At 41.5% G+C, this 16,812-nt stretch overlaps 1 protein-coding gene across 1 annotated transcript in view; it reads left to right on the forward strand.

Moving 5' to 3' along the window:
- The window catches only part of CRADD (CARD and death domain containing adaptor protein), a 254,797-nt gene extending 240,504 nt beyond the window's left edge, over positions 1 to 14,293 (forward strand). Inside the window, exon 3 of the mRNA XM_017868387.1 lies at positions 14,120 to 14,293. Coding sequence (XP_017723876.1) covers positions 14,120 to 14,214 — 95 coding nt within the window. The 3' untranslated portion in view covers positions 14,215 to 14,293. The remainder of the gene's footprint in view (positions 1 to 14,119) is intronic.
- Positions 14,294 to 16,812: the final 2,519 nt, after the last annotated feature.

The raw sequence follows: 16,812 nt of genomic DNA on the forward strand, positions 1-16,812 counted from the left end.
CTGTAGGCATGAGCCTGCACATGCACACTAACACCTGGAATCTCCTCTGCTCCCACGCATGCTCCATTGTCTGATCTGACTTCACAACACAAGATCCAAAATAAAATTGTCAAGAATTTCAAGACAGTAACAGCAGAATGTTAAACCAAGCATGGGATTCCTTCTGAGAGTAGGCCCTGTGGGCACAGGTTGCACACCCATGAAGCTGGTCCTGCTTTGGATTAAGTGAGTTACCATAACTTCTGCCCATGTACCTCTTATATTATTTTCTAACAATGTATCATACTGAATTGTTTAAGGTCTATTTTCTCCACTAAATCAGAGGTCAGCAAACTATGGCCCATTGGCTAAATCCAGTCATTTGTTATTTTTAAAATTGTTTATATTTAAGGTGTGCAACATAATGGATTTTTGTTGTTGTTATTTGTTTGTTTGTTTGTTTGTTTTTGAGACAGGGTCTCACGCTGTTGCCCAGACTGGAGTGCAGTGGTGCTATCTCTGCTCACTGCAACCTCTGCTTCCTGGGGTCAAGTGATTCCCATGCCTTAGTCACCTGAGTAGCTGGGATCACCATCACACCTGGCTAATTTTTGTATTTTTAGTAGAGAGGGGGTAATCACTATGTTGGCCAGGCTGGTCTTGAGCTTCAGGCCTTGTGTGATCCACCCACCTTGGCCTCCCAAAGTGTTGTGATTACAGGTATGAGTCACTGGGCCCTGCCAACATGATATTTTGGTAAACATATACATTGGGAACAATACATGATATACACATACATTATTACAGTCAGGCAAATTAACATATCCATCATCTCATATAGTTACCTTTCTTTTTGCATGATAAGAGTCCCCAAAATTTACTCTCTTAGCAAATTTCCAATATAAAATACAATATTAACTATAGTCCTCATGTTCCACATGAGATTTCTAGATTTATTCATCCTATAGGAACCACAACTTTGTACTCTTTGACTACATCTTTCCATTTCCCTCACTCACCCGCTCCCGTGGTCACCGTAAGTTACTCTTTGCTTTTATGTATTCAACTTTTTGTTTCTGCCTGTTTTGTAATAAAGTTTTATTGAAACACATGGACACTCATTTGTTTACACATTGTCTATGGCTGCTTTCAACAGCAGGTTTGAGTAATGTGACAAGGAATGTTTGGCCTACAAAGCCTAAAACATTTGCTGCCTGGTCATTTATAGAACTAGTTTGTTGATGCCTGCACTGGACTATAGGATCCCCAAAGGCAGAAATTATATCTCTCCAGTTCACTTCTGTGTTCCTAATGCCTAGAGCAGGGCCTGGCATATAGCAAATGCTCAATCAACCCTTGCTGGGGGAAAAAAAAAAAAGAATGAGAGAAAAAAATGAATATATGAAGAGCCTAGCCTTTTTTGAAGTAACTCATTTTATCTAAAAGAAAATCATCTTTGGCTAGAGTCACAGAATAGAAAAAAAAGTAAAAGAAAATCCTGTAAATTTTGATTACTTTTCTGTTTTGTTTTCACGTAAAAATGATGTTTAGAATTACTCACGTTATGGTGAAATTGACTCTCCAGGGAAATCTAAGGTGATTGTCAGAGGGCTTGCCACACCCTCTGGCACACACTCCAGTCTGGAGAGGCACAGGCATTTAATAGAATAGCATTCATCTTTCAACAACTATTTATTGAGCAAAGCATGGGGCTAGGCATGATAACAGAAATGACAATGATTCTATGTCATTGTCTTACTCAATAGACCTGTAGAGCCTGTAGACCAAAGAAAAAAGACTTACAGATATATACGAATACACATATATAACTATACCATAAAACGTGTTAAGTAAAATGGAAAATGTCTGGATGAAGTGCTTTGAATTTTCAGAGCCAGGACAGATTCCTTTTGGCTGCAGAATCCGGAAAGGCTTTGTGCCAGTCATTCTCTATTTGGTCTCAGATCCGATCCCTGCTCTTCTGCATTGCTTTGCACCACAAGATGCTGGCCCCTGCAAACTACATTTCCGTGGCTGCCCTGCCAACTGGCTCTATCTAGGCTCTGTCAGTGGGAGGCCACAGAAAGAGATCGGAGGACTGGACAAAGAGAGGAGAAGTGCCACAGCTCTTCCTTTCTCCTGCTCCAGAGAGAGGAGCCATGATATTTCTCCTCTCTCTTTGAACCTCAGTTTTCTCACTTTTCCAATGGAAAAAGCAATTGTGTCTATTTCATGTTTTTTTGTTGTTTTTTTTTTTTTATGAGAATGAAATGAGATAAGGCATGCAAAATGCTTAGCACAATAACTGATAAGTAATAAGCATTTAAAGAATAGAGGCTGGGTGCAGTGGCTCATGCCTGCAACCCCAGCACTTTGGGAGGCCAAGGCAAGTGGATCACTTGAGTCAAGGAGTTCCAGACCAGCCTGGGCAATGTGACGAAACCCCATCTACCAAAATACAAAAATTAGCCCAGCACAGTGGTACATGCTTGCAGATCCAGCTACTTGGGAGGCTGAGGTGGGAGGATTGCTAGAACCCAGGAGGCAGAGGTTAGAGTGAGCCAAGATCACGCCATGCACTCCAGCCTGGGTGACAGAGTAAGACCCCATCTTAAATAAATAAATAAATAAAATACAGAATAGAGCTATTCTTGCTTTTGGGCTTGTTCAGGGAAGTGGGAAGGAGTGCAGTGATCAGTGATGTCTGCTAAAGGTGAAAGGTGAGAGAGTAGAGATATGTGTGAGGAATATTTAGTAATGTATATTAAAACTGTATTGATATAAACTGTTAACTGATATTAACATATTAAAACTGTATCATAGAGATAGAATTGAAGGGACCTGGCAAATGGACTGGCAGACTCTAGAAAGGGATTAGGAAAAACCAAAGACCTGGGATGGTGATACCAAAGCACACACAGTCAACACACAACAACCAGTAGGCTCAGGATAACAGATTATGAATTTACTTTTAGACAATGGTGTGCAAACCTTTCCAGTTGCAAAAAAAAAAAAAAAAAAAAAAAAAAAAAAAAAAAAAAAAAAAAAAAAAAAAACCAAAAAAAACCTACAGTAATACATTCAAGACACTTTAACAGGTAGGGATTTTTGTTAGAGATACAAAATATATGCAGTGAGTTAGCAAAACAAAAGCAAACACAAAACATTTCAGCAGCTGCACATTCTGGCCTCATGGAGAACTGGAAAACTATCCAGGAAACCACAGCAACTGCAGTTCCTAGAGTCTGGCCTCCTCTGAAGAGGAGAAACCATTGTTTTTTACTAAGCAGTTCTACCCTGCTCAAGGTTCCTCTGTTTCCAATCTCCCTCTTTCTGGTTTTCCCTTTCTTGCCTCTGTTTCTGTGGCTGTATTATCTGTCTTGAATTCAAGATGATTAGGCGGGATATTTACCATCCAATATGAAGCTTCCCAACTGCGCTGCATCCTCAGGTTGGGTCTGGCCCATGTTAGATGATCTGGGCCCAGCATGGCAGTTGTGGTCTGCACAGCAGATTCACCTGAAGCAACGCAAAGACCCACCTTTCTCAGCAGGAGCTGTGTAACCAGTAGGTTTTATGGCCAGACTGGTGAAGACAGGGTGAATTAGAGACGTCAGTGGGAGCTCCAAGGAGCTGAAAAGGTTAGACTGGATTGTGATTGAGGGAATATTGAGGATACCTAATTACTTTTGATATTCTACATTTCATATGGATTTGCTCATATAAGATCAATATCTGTCCAAGGTTTAGGGCAGAGCAGGCAGAAGTTATTTCTGGTAAAGATGATTATTTCAATGGGACCCAAAAAGTTAGGTGATTTGCAGAGGGAGGAATTTTATTACTGTCCCTTATAAGGATTTAACTAATTTCTTAGAAGAACAACTTTGAAATTGGTTTGGAAGCGGGAATGTGGTGAGGTTAGGATTTCTTTACTGCATTGAGAGTAAAATATTCTACAGCTCAGGAAAGCAAACAGAACAGCCTGGCCCTCTGTGACTCTTCCCCGAACTCTTCTCATCCATCATCCCTCTTGATGCTGAAGAAACCCAGAGCTTGCAACACACATATTCCAAAGATAAGTTGACACAAGCTCACTTATGCAAATGTCTTTAAAAATGAAGAGAGAGAAAAAAGTGGAGAGAGAGAAGACAAAAAAAATAAAAGAAAAAAACCAGCTAATATTTGGAAAATCTATTATTGATGGAGCTCTAAGGGGCAGATGAATCCTTATTCATAAAATCCCAGGTGAGGAAAAAACAGAACAATTGTTTATGTAGCTGTGCCTGAGAGGTGGTGTGTGCACTTTTCCTCTAACTCTTAACAGAGAAACACCCCAGCACTCAAAATCCTCTTTGAGAATAACTTGAACTGAAAATAATGAATTTCACAAATATCACTGAAGAAGTAGAAATTTTAAATACAAGAAAATACTCAGTATCTTATTATCCTCTAATTCTGCCCCCTTATTTTGTAAACACATTTATAATTCTAATTCACATGCATATGCAATTTTTATGTAATTGTCATCAGAAGCCCTTGGGCTCACTACGCAGACCTTGAGTCTGAATGCTGTCTCAGCAGTTGGCATCTATGTGATTTGGCCAGTTACTTAAACTCTCTGGGCCTCAGTTTTCTCATCTGAGAAGTAGGTATAACAATAATACCTACTTGAGGGTTAAATGAGACAACATCTATACAGTGCCTCGTTCAATGCCTGGCACATGCTCAGTCAATGGTAATCACTGATTGTCCATCATTAAAATCAGGGAGCTTTGTAAGCCAGACTGGTTGGACAGGAGAGCTTAGCAGTTAAAGTCTGTGTTTGCTCCCTATTTTTTCCCTCCCCACAATGATGCAATCCAGTATCTCTTTCCTCTGGCTGCCGAGCCCCACCCAAACCAAGATGAAAGACGTAACACACACAACAAACATCACATGAGCACCTGATACATGCTGGAATGGCCTATGAGGACTTGGGGGAATAAAATCCTGCCGCTAGCTGCTGCTGTAAACACACTGCCATGCCCCATCGCCATGTTGAGCACTTCATATGCGTAATCTAAACTGGCACCCATAAATGTGGCCATAGTGACTCTCATGCAGTTGAGGAATCCATTTCTCAGGAAGGTTACAGTTATGGGCTGAAGTGTGTTCCCCCCAAATTCATACGCTGAAGCCCTAACTCCCAGTACCTCAGAATGTGACTGTATTCAGAGATAGGGCCTTTGAAGAGATGCTTAAGTTAAAATGAGATCATTAGGGTTGGCCCTCATTCAATCTCCTTATGGTGTCCTTAATGATGTCCTTATAAGAAGAGGAAATGTGGACACCAGGGATGTACACACATGGAGAAAAGACCATGTGAGGACACAGCAAAAAGGTAGCCATCCACAAGTCAAGAAGAGAGACTCAGAAGAAACCAAACCTGCCAACACCTTGCTCTTGGACTTTAGCCTCTAGAACTGCTGTTTAAGCCACCCAGTCTGTGATATTTTTTTATGGCAGCCCCAGAAAACCATGAGTTATATAATGTTTAAAAGCTTAGAAGGTATTCAGCCTTAAAGAGGAAGGAAATTCTGACACATGCTACAACATGGATGAATCTTGGAGACATTATGCTAAGTGAAATTCTAAGCAAAAGAACAAAGCTATACTTGAAACTATACTTCAAACCCAATTTCAAAGTATACTATAAGGCTACTGGAACCAAAACAGCATGGCACTGGTCCAAAAAGAAACACATAGAGCAATGGAACCGAATAGAGAGCCCAGAAATAAAGCTACACACCTACAGCCATCTGGTCTTTGACAAAGTCAACAAAAACAAGCAATGGGGAATGGATCCCTATTCAATAAATGGTGCTGGGCTAACAGGCTAACCATACGCAGAAGATTGAATCTGGACCCCTACCTTTCACCACATACAAAAATTAACTCAAGATGGATTAAAGACTTAAATGTAAGACCTAAAATGATAAAAATCCTAGAAGAAAACCTAGGAAATATCATTCTAAACACTGGCCTTAGAAAATAATTTTTGGCTAAGCACTCAAAAGCAATTGTGACAAAAACAACTTGACAAGTGGGAGCTAATTAAACTAAAGAGCTTCTGCACAGCAAAAGAAACTATCAACAGAGTAACCAGACAACCTACAGAATGCGAGAAAATGTTCACAAACTAGGCATCTGACAAAAATCTAATATCCAGAGTCTGTAAGGAACTTAAATCAATAAGCAAAAGCAAATAACCCCACTAAAAAGTAGATAAATGACACGAACAGGCACTTCTCAAAAGCAGACATACAAGTGGCCAATAAACATATGAAAAAATACTCAACACCACTAATCATCAGAGAAATGCAAATCCAAGCCAAAGGAAATACCATCTCATACCAGTCAGAATGGCTATTTCTAAAAAGTCGAAAAGATAACAGATGTTGCTGAGGCTGTGGAGAAAAGGGAATAATTATACACTGTTGGTGGGAATGTAAAGTAGTTCAACCACTGTGGAAAGCAGTTTGGAGATTTCTCCAAGGGCTAAAAATAGAGCTACCATTCAACCCAGCAATCCCATTACTGGGCATATGAGCAAGGGACAGTAAATGGTTCTACCAAAAAGACACATGAACTTATATGTTCATCACAGCACTATTTACAATAGCAAAGACATGGAATCAACCTAGATGCCCATGAATGGTGGATTGGATAATGAAAATGTCGTACATACACACCATGGAATATGACATAGTCATAAAAAGAACGAAATCATGTCCTTTGCAGCAACATGGATGTAGCTAGAAGCCATTATCCTAAGCGAAGTAATACAGAAACAGGAAACCAAATACTGCGTATTCTCATGTATAAGCGGGAACTAGACATTGGGTACACATAGTCATAAAGATGGAAACAAGAGACACTGCGGACTGCCAGAAGGGGAGGGCAAGGAGGGGCGAGGGGTTAAAAAACCACCTTTTGAGTACTATGCTCACTACCTGGGTAATAGGATCATTCATACCCCAAGTCTCAGAATCATGCAACATAGACATACCCATGTAGCAAACCTGCACATGTACCCCCTGAATCTAAAATGAAAGCTGAAATTAGAAAAAGAAGACATGCTAGTAAAATAAGCCACTCACAAAAGGACAAATACTCTAGTCCATCATATGCGGTACCTAGAGTTGTCAAATTCTTAGAGACAGAAAGTCGAATGGTGGTTGCCAGGGTCTGGAGGGGAGGGAGGAATGGGAAATTATTATTGAAGGGATACAGTGTTTCAGTTTTGCAAGACGGAAAGTGTTCTGGAGGTAGATGGTGAGGACGATTGCCCAACAATGTGAACACCTCTGAACTGTACCCTTAAAAATGGTTAAAATGGTAAGTTGTATGTTGCGTGTATTTTACGCAATTAAAAAATTAACTTTTTAACAAGTGTAGGGGCTCCCACTCTCTGTAAAGTTCAACCTCATTGAATCTTGACTAATTGCCTTTGGGGAGGATGAAGGCAGGGAGTTGGAGGAGGAGGAGGGACTTGGGGAAGGCAAGAGAGGGCTCAAGATGAAGAAGGCCTATTTGCTTTTCCTGTTCTGTGGGAACATCTTTAAGTGAATGCTGGCATCACAACAGCTGTGCAGTGATTGCTGCCTCTGTCAACAATGATGATAGAGGAGAACAGGATTTCCAAGTGAGTCCAAATTCCCTGAGCGTTTTTTTATTTTTAAAGAGTCTTTCTCTTCTTCTTTTCCAACTTTTGGGCCTGCTCTTTATCACACACAAAATGAAAACATTTCCTCAGTGGTGGCCGAAGCTCTTTTCAGATTCTTCCACAGCAACAATAAATCAGCACAGCCTCTCCTTGTGGCCACCGTAGATTTGCTGACCCTCTGCATCTGCTCCCTGCCAAACCCAAGACCTGAGGGTTGGGCTGTGAGCATCTGCCCATTTATGCAAAGCGTTTCTGAAACGACAAGTCATGCCCACAGGACCCTGCTGTAGAATTCCTCAGGGCTGGGCAGGGACTGAGTGGGACAGAGAGAGACTCCAGTCCCCCTTCTTAGATGTGTTCTCAGAGAAATAAACATTTCTATTTGGTGGGAGAGGATCCCGTCAAAAATGGGCTGCTGGTATGGTGTCTGGGCAGAAAGCCACCGAAGGGTCTCCCAGGGGCCAAATCAGGAAAACGTGGGCATCAGGATAAATAACGATGGGTCAGGCGCGGTGGCCTATGCCTATAATCCCAGCACTTTGAGAGGCGGAGTGGGGCAGATCATTTGAAGTCGAGAGTTTGAGACCAGCCTGGCCAACATGGTGAAACCCCATCTCTACTAAAAATACAAAAATTAGCCAAGCATGGTGGTGGGCACCTGCAATCCCAATTACTCAAGAGACCGTGGCAGGAGAATTGCTTGAACCCAGGAGGTGGAGGTTGCAGTGAGCCAAGAGATCACATCACTGTACTCCAACCTGGGCAACAGAGCAAGACTCTGTCTCAAAAAAAATGAAAAATTAATAATAATTATTATTAGAAAAATGGCAGCACGTTGAACCTATTAAATACAATAGGTGGCCAAGACTCCACCTAACTGAATACATAAATGGAAAGTTCAATGAAGAATAGGATATACGTATGTTTTTAAACTACCTCACCACAAAATACTTATTAATTACTCAGAATAACTTATTAATTGTAAAGACTAAACAAAATACTTATTCATTACAAAGAGTACAAAACCAGTGGAAGGCCTGACAGATGCTTCTTTAAGCAAGAGATCAAAGTGAACACTGTCATGATGGGACAAGCTGAGCTCATGTGTCACCTGACAGGATGCAGCGAGAGGACCCCGACACCCCATTGGTGACATTCCTGCCAAAGACACATAGCCTGAATCGACTCATGGGGAAACACAGACATACCAAAACTGAGAGGCATTCTACAACACGGCTGACCTTGAAATATTCAAAAGTGTCAGGATCAGGCCAGGCGCGGTGGCTCATGCCTATAATCCCAGCACTTTGTGAGGCTGAGGCTGGTGGATTGCCTGAACTCAGGAGTTCAAGACAAGCCTGGGCAACATGGTGAAACCCCATCTCTACCAAAACAATACAAAAAATTAGCCAGGCATAGTAATGTGCACCTGTGGTCCCAGCTATCGAGAGGCTGTGGCGGGAGAATCGCTTGAGCCTGGGAGGCAGAGATTGCAGAGAGCCAAGATCATGCCACTGCACTCCCGCCTGGGAGACAGAGTGAGACCCTGTCTCAAAAAAGAAAAAAAAAAAAAGAAAGACTGAGAAGATATTCCAGACAAAGGACATAAAAAACACAACCAGCCTGTAGTCTCAGCACTTTGGGAGACCAAGGCAGGAGAATCACTTCAGCCTAGGAGTTTGAGACCAGCTTGGGCAACATAGTGAGACCCTGTCTCCAAAAAAAAAAAAAAAAGAACCAACTGTAACTTGGTTCCGGACTGGATTATTTTGCTGTAAAGAACATTACTGGGACAATTGGCATAACTCAAATGGGATCTGAGGAATAGACAGCAGGGGCTATGTCAATGTTGATTTCCTGATTTTGCTGGTTAATGTGGGGTCATGCAGGGCCACATCCTTGTTTGGAGGAATTCCACACTAAAGTAGTTAGGGGCAATGGGACATCAAATTGCAACTTACCATCAAATGGTTTAGGAAAAAATAATTCTTTGTACTGTCCTTCAACTTTTCCATAAATGTAATTTTGTTTTTCAAAATAAAAAAAAAAAGAAAAAAGAAAAGTAAGGAAAAAAAGAAAGAAGTCAGTGCCTTGTTTGATTGGGAGGAAGGTCATGGTCTTGGGCACAAGCCTGAGATGTTTCTTGAAATTGAATTGCCTCTTTGCTGACTGCCGTAGGGACCTGGGTGGAAATGGAGGGGAGAGGCCTAAGATATCAGATGAGTAAGTTTGCTCATAATCTTGCTACTCAGAAGGATTCATGATGATTTGATGTGTAGCCTTTTAGGAATGTGTGTGTGTGTGTGTGTGTAGAAACCTATTTTTTAAAACTGGACAACATACTATGCATACCGTTTATGAATCTGTCTACTTAACGGTATTCTTCAACATCATTTTTAAAGGTTAACTAATGAGTATCCCATTGGATGTGAATCATCATTTAGCTTACGAACCCCAGCTGGAGTTGGATTTGACATTCCTTGGTCCACCCTCCATACCTCATATTTTCAGTTCATGCTGTGCCTCAATGAGAAATAAAAGAGGGAGGAGCTGCCAGGTTCTTTCTGGAAGACCTTGTGTAGTTTCCCACTTTCCCATGAACAGAATTGGGCTATGGGAGGAAGTTTTGAGGAAAGATTAAGATCATGCGCAGATGAGCTAGGTTTAATGACCAATTCTCCTCTTACCAGCCATGTGAGGTTGGACATGTTACCTGACATCTGTGTGCCTCAGTTTCCTCATCTGTAAGAGGGGGTGAAATGAAAAGTACCCATCTCACAGGGCTATTGAAAGATTAACAAACTGTAAGTAGCTGGCACATGGTAAGCGCTCACTGGTGTTGGCCATTGTTAATACTATGAATAAATGTAAGAGGCAACTTTTTACGTCTGCAGGAGGTTAAAAAGACACCAAGTGGGGCAACCTCCTCTGCTGAAGGGGAAATAGTCCTCTGTGTTGGTGGTGAGGCATAATTATGATGGAGAAAACATTTTCCAAGGTCTGGAACTGACGTGTACTCCTTGTGACATTTTAATCTCTGAGTAATAGATTCCATTGCCTACAGGGCTGCAATTTTTCCATTTATTGCTTTTTCCTCTTCTCTCCCAAACCTGGATTCTGACTTTTCTCAGCTCCAGCCTGCCTCTAGCAACCATGAACTGTTTCTGGATAATCCCCTCCCCACACCAGCTTCTCTACTCAGGCAAGGAAGCCTAAAGCCCCAGAGCCACACTGCATTCCTTGGGGAAAGTGGAGAGGACCTACCATTTGCTCCATTAGTTACATTGCTTTCCATGCTCATGACAACTCTCTAATGCAGACACTGCAATGACCCAGGGTGCAGCAGAGGGGTTCCATGAATGGGCTTTGGAATCTGCGAGTGCAGGACTGGCTTTACCTCTCATATACTCACTGTGAAACCTGAACATCTGAGGCTCAGTTTTCTTATCTCTAAAATGAGCAGGATAATAATAATGACCTTACAGGACTATTAGGAAGATTGAGTTAAATCACACATGTAAAGTGTATGCTTGTATTAGTCTGTTTTCACTCTGCTATAAAGAACTGCCTTAGACTGGGTAATTTATGAAGGAAAGGGGTTTAATCAACTCACAGGTCAGCATGGCTGGGGAGGCCTCAGGAAACTTACAATCGTGGCAGAAGGTGAAGTGGAACCAAGGCGCCTTTTGCACAGGCGGCAAGAAGAAGTGCCAAGTGAAAGGGGAAGAGTCCCTTATAAAAGCATCAGATCTCGTGAGAACTCACTCATTATCACAAGAACAGCATGGGGAGAATTGCCCTTATGATTCAATTACCTCCACCTGGTCTCTCCTTTAACACGTTGGGATTATGGGTATTACAGGGATTACAATTCAAAATGAGATTTAGGTGGGGACACAAAGCCTAACCATATCAATGGTTAATTAAACCTATTTGCTTCAATGGTACAGCCCCTAGAGCACAATGGATGCTCAATAGATGCTAATTACCATAATTATCATTATTTGGAGTTGAAAAAAATGAGCCTTGGGGTAATATAATTATTATAACTATAATTATAATATTCTCATTACATTTTGCAGGTGCAGAAACCCTGGTATACCTATCTCTAAGTTTAGTCCTTTTCCTGCTGTACACAGTGGCTTGTCCCACTGTGGCAAAAACTACCATTCCCTGTCTTCTATAGTAATAGAAATTCTAGATGAGTGTATGACCACCAGCTAAGATTACATTTCCCAGGCTTCCTTGAGGCAAGATGTGGCCATGTGACTAGTTTGGTGGGTCAAATGTGCATGGAAGTGATATTGGAAGCTTCCTGGTTAGGTATTTACAAGGAAAGGGCCTGCTTTCCCTTGTCCCTTTCCCTGTTGGGTTGACTGTGTGGACTTCGACATAGAAGGATATAAACTTCTATCTTGTTTAAGCCATCGTGTTTTGAGTCTCTTTGTTACAGCAGTCAAACCCTCAAAGAGAGGGAGTAGCAGTGTTGGTAGTAACAGGACTCAGGCTAGGAGTCAGAAGACCTGGCTCTATCCCTCATTTGCTTCATGGCTAAAACATTCATTTGCTCCCTTATCTGACAACATTTTGCCAGCACCTGTACAAGACATTAGCAATACAGAGATAAATAAAACATAGCTCCAGAAATTATCTAATCCACCTGCAGTCTTGGTAATGTTATCCATGTTCATCTTTGAGGACGATATGCTCCCTTATAGAGAATATGGAGTTCAGTTGCAGATGCAGGCCAGGGCTCTTAAATAATTGCTCTGCAATTTCCAAACATTTTATGGGTTCAGAATGAGTTACAAGTCTGTTAATATATTGAGCAAAATGCTCACAACAATCATAGATGTTGAGAGACTTACTAGTTGCAAATCTTTTGCAAGATATTGAACCTCAGTTCCAGTTGTCATATGGAAATAATGGTGTGGAGAGAATTAAATTAGAGAACACATGTAAAGTACTTAACACTGTGTCTGACATTTAGGAAGCAGTCAATAAGTGCTATTGACAATGACAACAATGCAAACAATGACAATGATGATGATGATGAAGTCATAGGCTTGATTTTCCACTGCCCTGGAAAGTCGGCCAACCAAGGCCCTCAGAAGAGTGGTCATCAGCAATACTCTGCCACCCATGTGTACTCTGAGGGCCAAACGAGGCTGTCTTTGTTAAAACACTTTTTAAGAAGGGAGATGCGATAGTGGGGTAACATCTTTGACAACATCCAAACCTGCAGCATTCCACCCTACCTACCTTGGTCCCTCCAGTTACTTTTCTTGTCTTTGCCAAGCTCTCATCTGGTGACTGCTGCTGCATTGCAATGATTTACTGTTCATTCTGAGGGGTTATTATATTGACTAGTGATCACCATCAAGTCTGCATGTCCTTTGGGATCTGTCCACATACTTGCATAATTAAGCAGTTAAAAGTCAGGAAAAGAAAAAAGTTTTAGTCTAATGATTATATTAAATGACCTCTCTACCTTTGAATATTCATAATGAGTTACCTTTTTTGAATTCTGGAATGCTGACTCTCAATACAAGGTGCTATACATATAATTTCATATATATTATATTATATATTCCTTATTTCCACAGACTAACGGTTATTATCCTGACTGCAGGTAAGGAAACTGATTCAGGACAGTCATGTAACTTCCTAGGTACATAGAGGAAAATCAAGAAACTAATAAAGTTTAAGCTCAGCCCCCTTATTTACACAATCCTCTTCCAAGGCCCTGTACTGATTTTGAATCCATGTTTGTGCTCTTTTTTTTAAATAGCCCCGTGAATTTTATCAGCTACAAGCCCTACCAAATCTGGATCTGTCCGTATAAGTCATATAGATGCTAAATATTGGAGCCAGAATTTGAACAGCAATTATTTAGTATTTTAATTCAGTTTAACTCGAATTCATTGTAATTTATTAAAATAGTGGTATGGGCATACCAAGTGGTGCCAATGAACCAATGCTGATCTATGAGTTTGGGACTGAAATCTCACAGTGATATGCCCAAATGATATGCTGCATACATTGTATGGAGTCAATGTATTGATATCAGCACTTCCTGTTGTCCAAGGTTCTACACTTGATAATGACCATAATACCTTGGTTTTACAGAACATATATTCTCTAACATGCTCAGAGATTGCATCCATTATTCTGATGAGGCAGAATTATCTCCTTCACATTTTAATTGCTAATCAAGCTGAGAAAACAAACATCTTAATGGGAGAACCAGAGTAGAAGATGAAGGGACTGATCAGGAGCACATAGGAGAAACCCTCTGGGAATTCCAAGATATGATTCAGTGACCTGTCGAGTGAGGGCATTGGGCAGCTTGTCTTTAAAAGTGAAGAATTACACCTGACTCCAGTCTGTCCCCCGACTTGAAAGTTCTAACTGATCTCATTTTCTCTTTCACAGCTTCAAGTCTTGGATTCCTGTATTCATCTCCTCTGAACACCACACCTCAACCCCCATCCTTCAGACCTAGAATTGGACATGGCAGGGGAGCATAGAAAAGAGAAGACAGTCACCATCATCCAACGGTATAAGAATGTGAAGATGGGAAAAGGATGCATGTGGTCACCATTTTTGTTGTTGTTTTTTTCTTGTTGTTGTTGTTGTTTTTTGAGATGGAATCTCACTCTGTTACCTAGGCTGTAGAGTGCAATGGCACAATCTCAGCTCACTGCAACCTCTGCCTCCTGGGTTTAAGTGATTCTCCTGCCTCAGCCCCCCAAGTAGCTGGGAATACAGGCATGTGCCACCGCACCTGGCTATTTTTTGCATTTTTAGTAGAGATGGGGTTTCACCATGTTGGCCAGGCTGGTCTCAAACTCCTGACCTCAGGTGATCCGCCCACCTTGGCCTCCCAAAGTGCTGAGATTAAAGGCATGAGCCACTGTGCCTGGCTGCATATGGCCACCTTTTGCCTCCCATTATGAACCTGGGTTATGTTGACAGTTGAGCTGAATGCTCCTGTTGTGACACCAATCCTATCCTTCAGGATGGTTAGCCAGAGAGAACTCTCAGATTCTCTTTCTCTCTCCTTTGCTGCCACAGGGTCTTCCCTGCCTAACAATCTCTGTGTATGGTTTAAATCGCCCCAGAGCTTCACCTGGTAGAGAAAACAAACTCACCTAAAGTTTCCAATTCTTCTCATTTAACTCCAGGAAAAGTGCTATCTGCACATCTTTGATATCAAGGTCTCTGCTTATCTCATCAGCAAAATGTCAGCAAACAACAGTAAAAACTATGACTCACATTCAAACAAATCTCCTGGTATTACAGATAGGGAGGCATCAATTTCTTTATCCCTTGAGAGGAGAGATAAAACTAATTCTCATTTTTCCAGGAAAGCAGGGTGAAAGTTGGGTAAAGAGATGGGTGGAGGATAAGCCAGAACCTCTGAGTCCCGTGCCAACTGCTCCAAGCTTGGCAAAGGCATGCCAAGAAAACAAAGACAGGCTTGAAGTACTCCACAGGTCAAGGTCTCTGCGGGGGTCTCAGTGGAGACAATGGCAATACGTGATGATTCCCCTCATCCAGCACCCTCCTTTGGAGTCAGAGAGGGATGCTATGTAATGTGCCACTTTCTAGAACAGCTACTGGGGGCATGTTTCTAACTATTTGACAAAGCTTTGAAATCCTGAACCACCTCCATTATAGATAGAACAGCTGTCTTTTCCCCCCCACCCCCGCCCTTTCTTCTTTAATATTAAGGCTGGGCACTGTGGCTCATGCCTATAAACAGCGCTCTGACAGGCTGAGGCAGGAGAACTGCTTGAGGCCAGGAGTTCGAGATCAACTTGGGCAATATAGCGAGACCCCCGTCTCTACAAAAAATAAATATAAAATAATTAGCCAGGCATGGTGGTGAGCCTGTAGTCCCAGTTACTTGGTAGGCTGAGGCTGGAGGATCACTTGAGCCCAGGAGTTTGAGGCTGCGGTGAGCTATGATTGCCACTGCACTCCAGCCTGGGTGACACAGTGAGATGATGTCTGTCAAGAAAACAAGCAAAACAAAACAAACAAAACTCCCCACCACCATCCTCAAGCAACAACAACAAATTTAAATACTTATTAATTAATACACACGGGGAAAATTTAAAAGTTAAGATTAGCTTGTAATAAAAGAAATCGTTTCCTGCCTTGCTTTTGCTTTTGTTTGTTTGTTTGTTTTGAGACAGAGTTTCACTCTTGTTGCCCAGGCTGGAGTGCAATGACTCAATCTTGACTCACTGCAACTTCCACCTCCTAGGTTCAAGCGATTCTCCTGCTCAGCTTCCCGAGAAGCTGGGATTATAGGCATGCACCACCACGCCTGGCTAATTTTGTAGTTTTAGTAGAGACGGGGGTTTCTCCATGCTGGTCAGGCTGGTCTCGAACTCCCGACCTCGGGTGATCCGCCTGCCTCGGCCTCCCAAAGTGCTGAAATTACAAGTGTGAGCCACCATGCCCTGCCAACAAGTCTCTTTTTTTTAAAAAATACATTTCTTTTTTTTTTTTTTAAGTTTTACCTTGTCTGGTGGTTGCCTTGGTATTGATAAATACATTTGCTATACTGACCTTTCATGATTTATCAACTTTATAATTTAAACACTGACTTCCTGTGAGGGTAAATTATTGTTTCACTCACTTAATTCCTCCTCTAATCCCCTTACCCTTCACAAAGTTGCATCACTGTTTTCAGTTCACAGTTTTTGTACTTCAAAACGTTGTATTTGAAGGATTATTTATCTTATTATATCTTATCACCTAAAACCAATTCTTGCTAATTTAGTCCAAAACAATGAGGTTTTTTTTTTTTTTTTTGAAGGACAGATATCCATAAAAATCAAAGAAGGTGGCTTTGAAGTCAGGTTTCAGAAAAACCAGCAGTAAGAGTTGTCCTGAAAATTTCAGGAGCAAGAATTAATGCATTGTCTCTTTAGGGCACTGCACAGTGTGAAGTAACAGGGATTTAACTTTTTATTTCTGAGAAAGAGAGAGTCTGATTGGCTTACATTGGGCCACATGCTCACCCATCGACTAAGGAAGGTAGGGCAGGTTGACAGTCTCATGAAGACTTCATGTGTTGGGATGGAAAGTGACCCAAATAGAAACTGGAGTGC

Source organism: Rhinopithecus bieti, unplaced genomic scaffold (assembly GCF_001698545.2).
Source record: "Rhinopithecus bieti isolate Rb0 unplaced genomic scaffold, ASM169854v2 scaffold_2453, whole genome shotgun sequence".
NCBI lineage: Eukaryota > Metazoa > Chordata > Mammalia > Primates > Cercopithecidae > Rhinopithecus > Rhinopithecus bieti.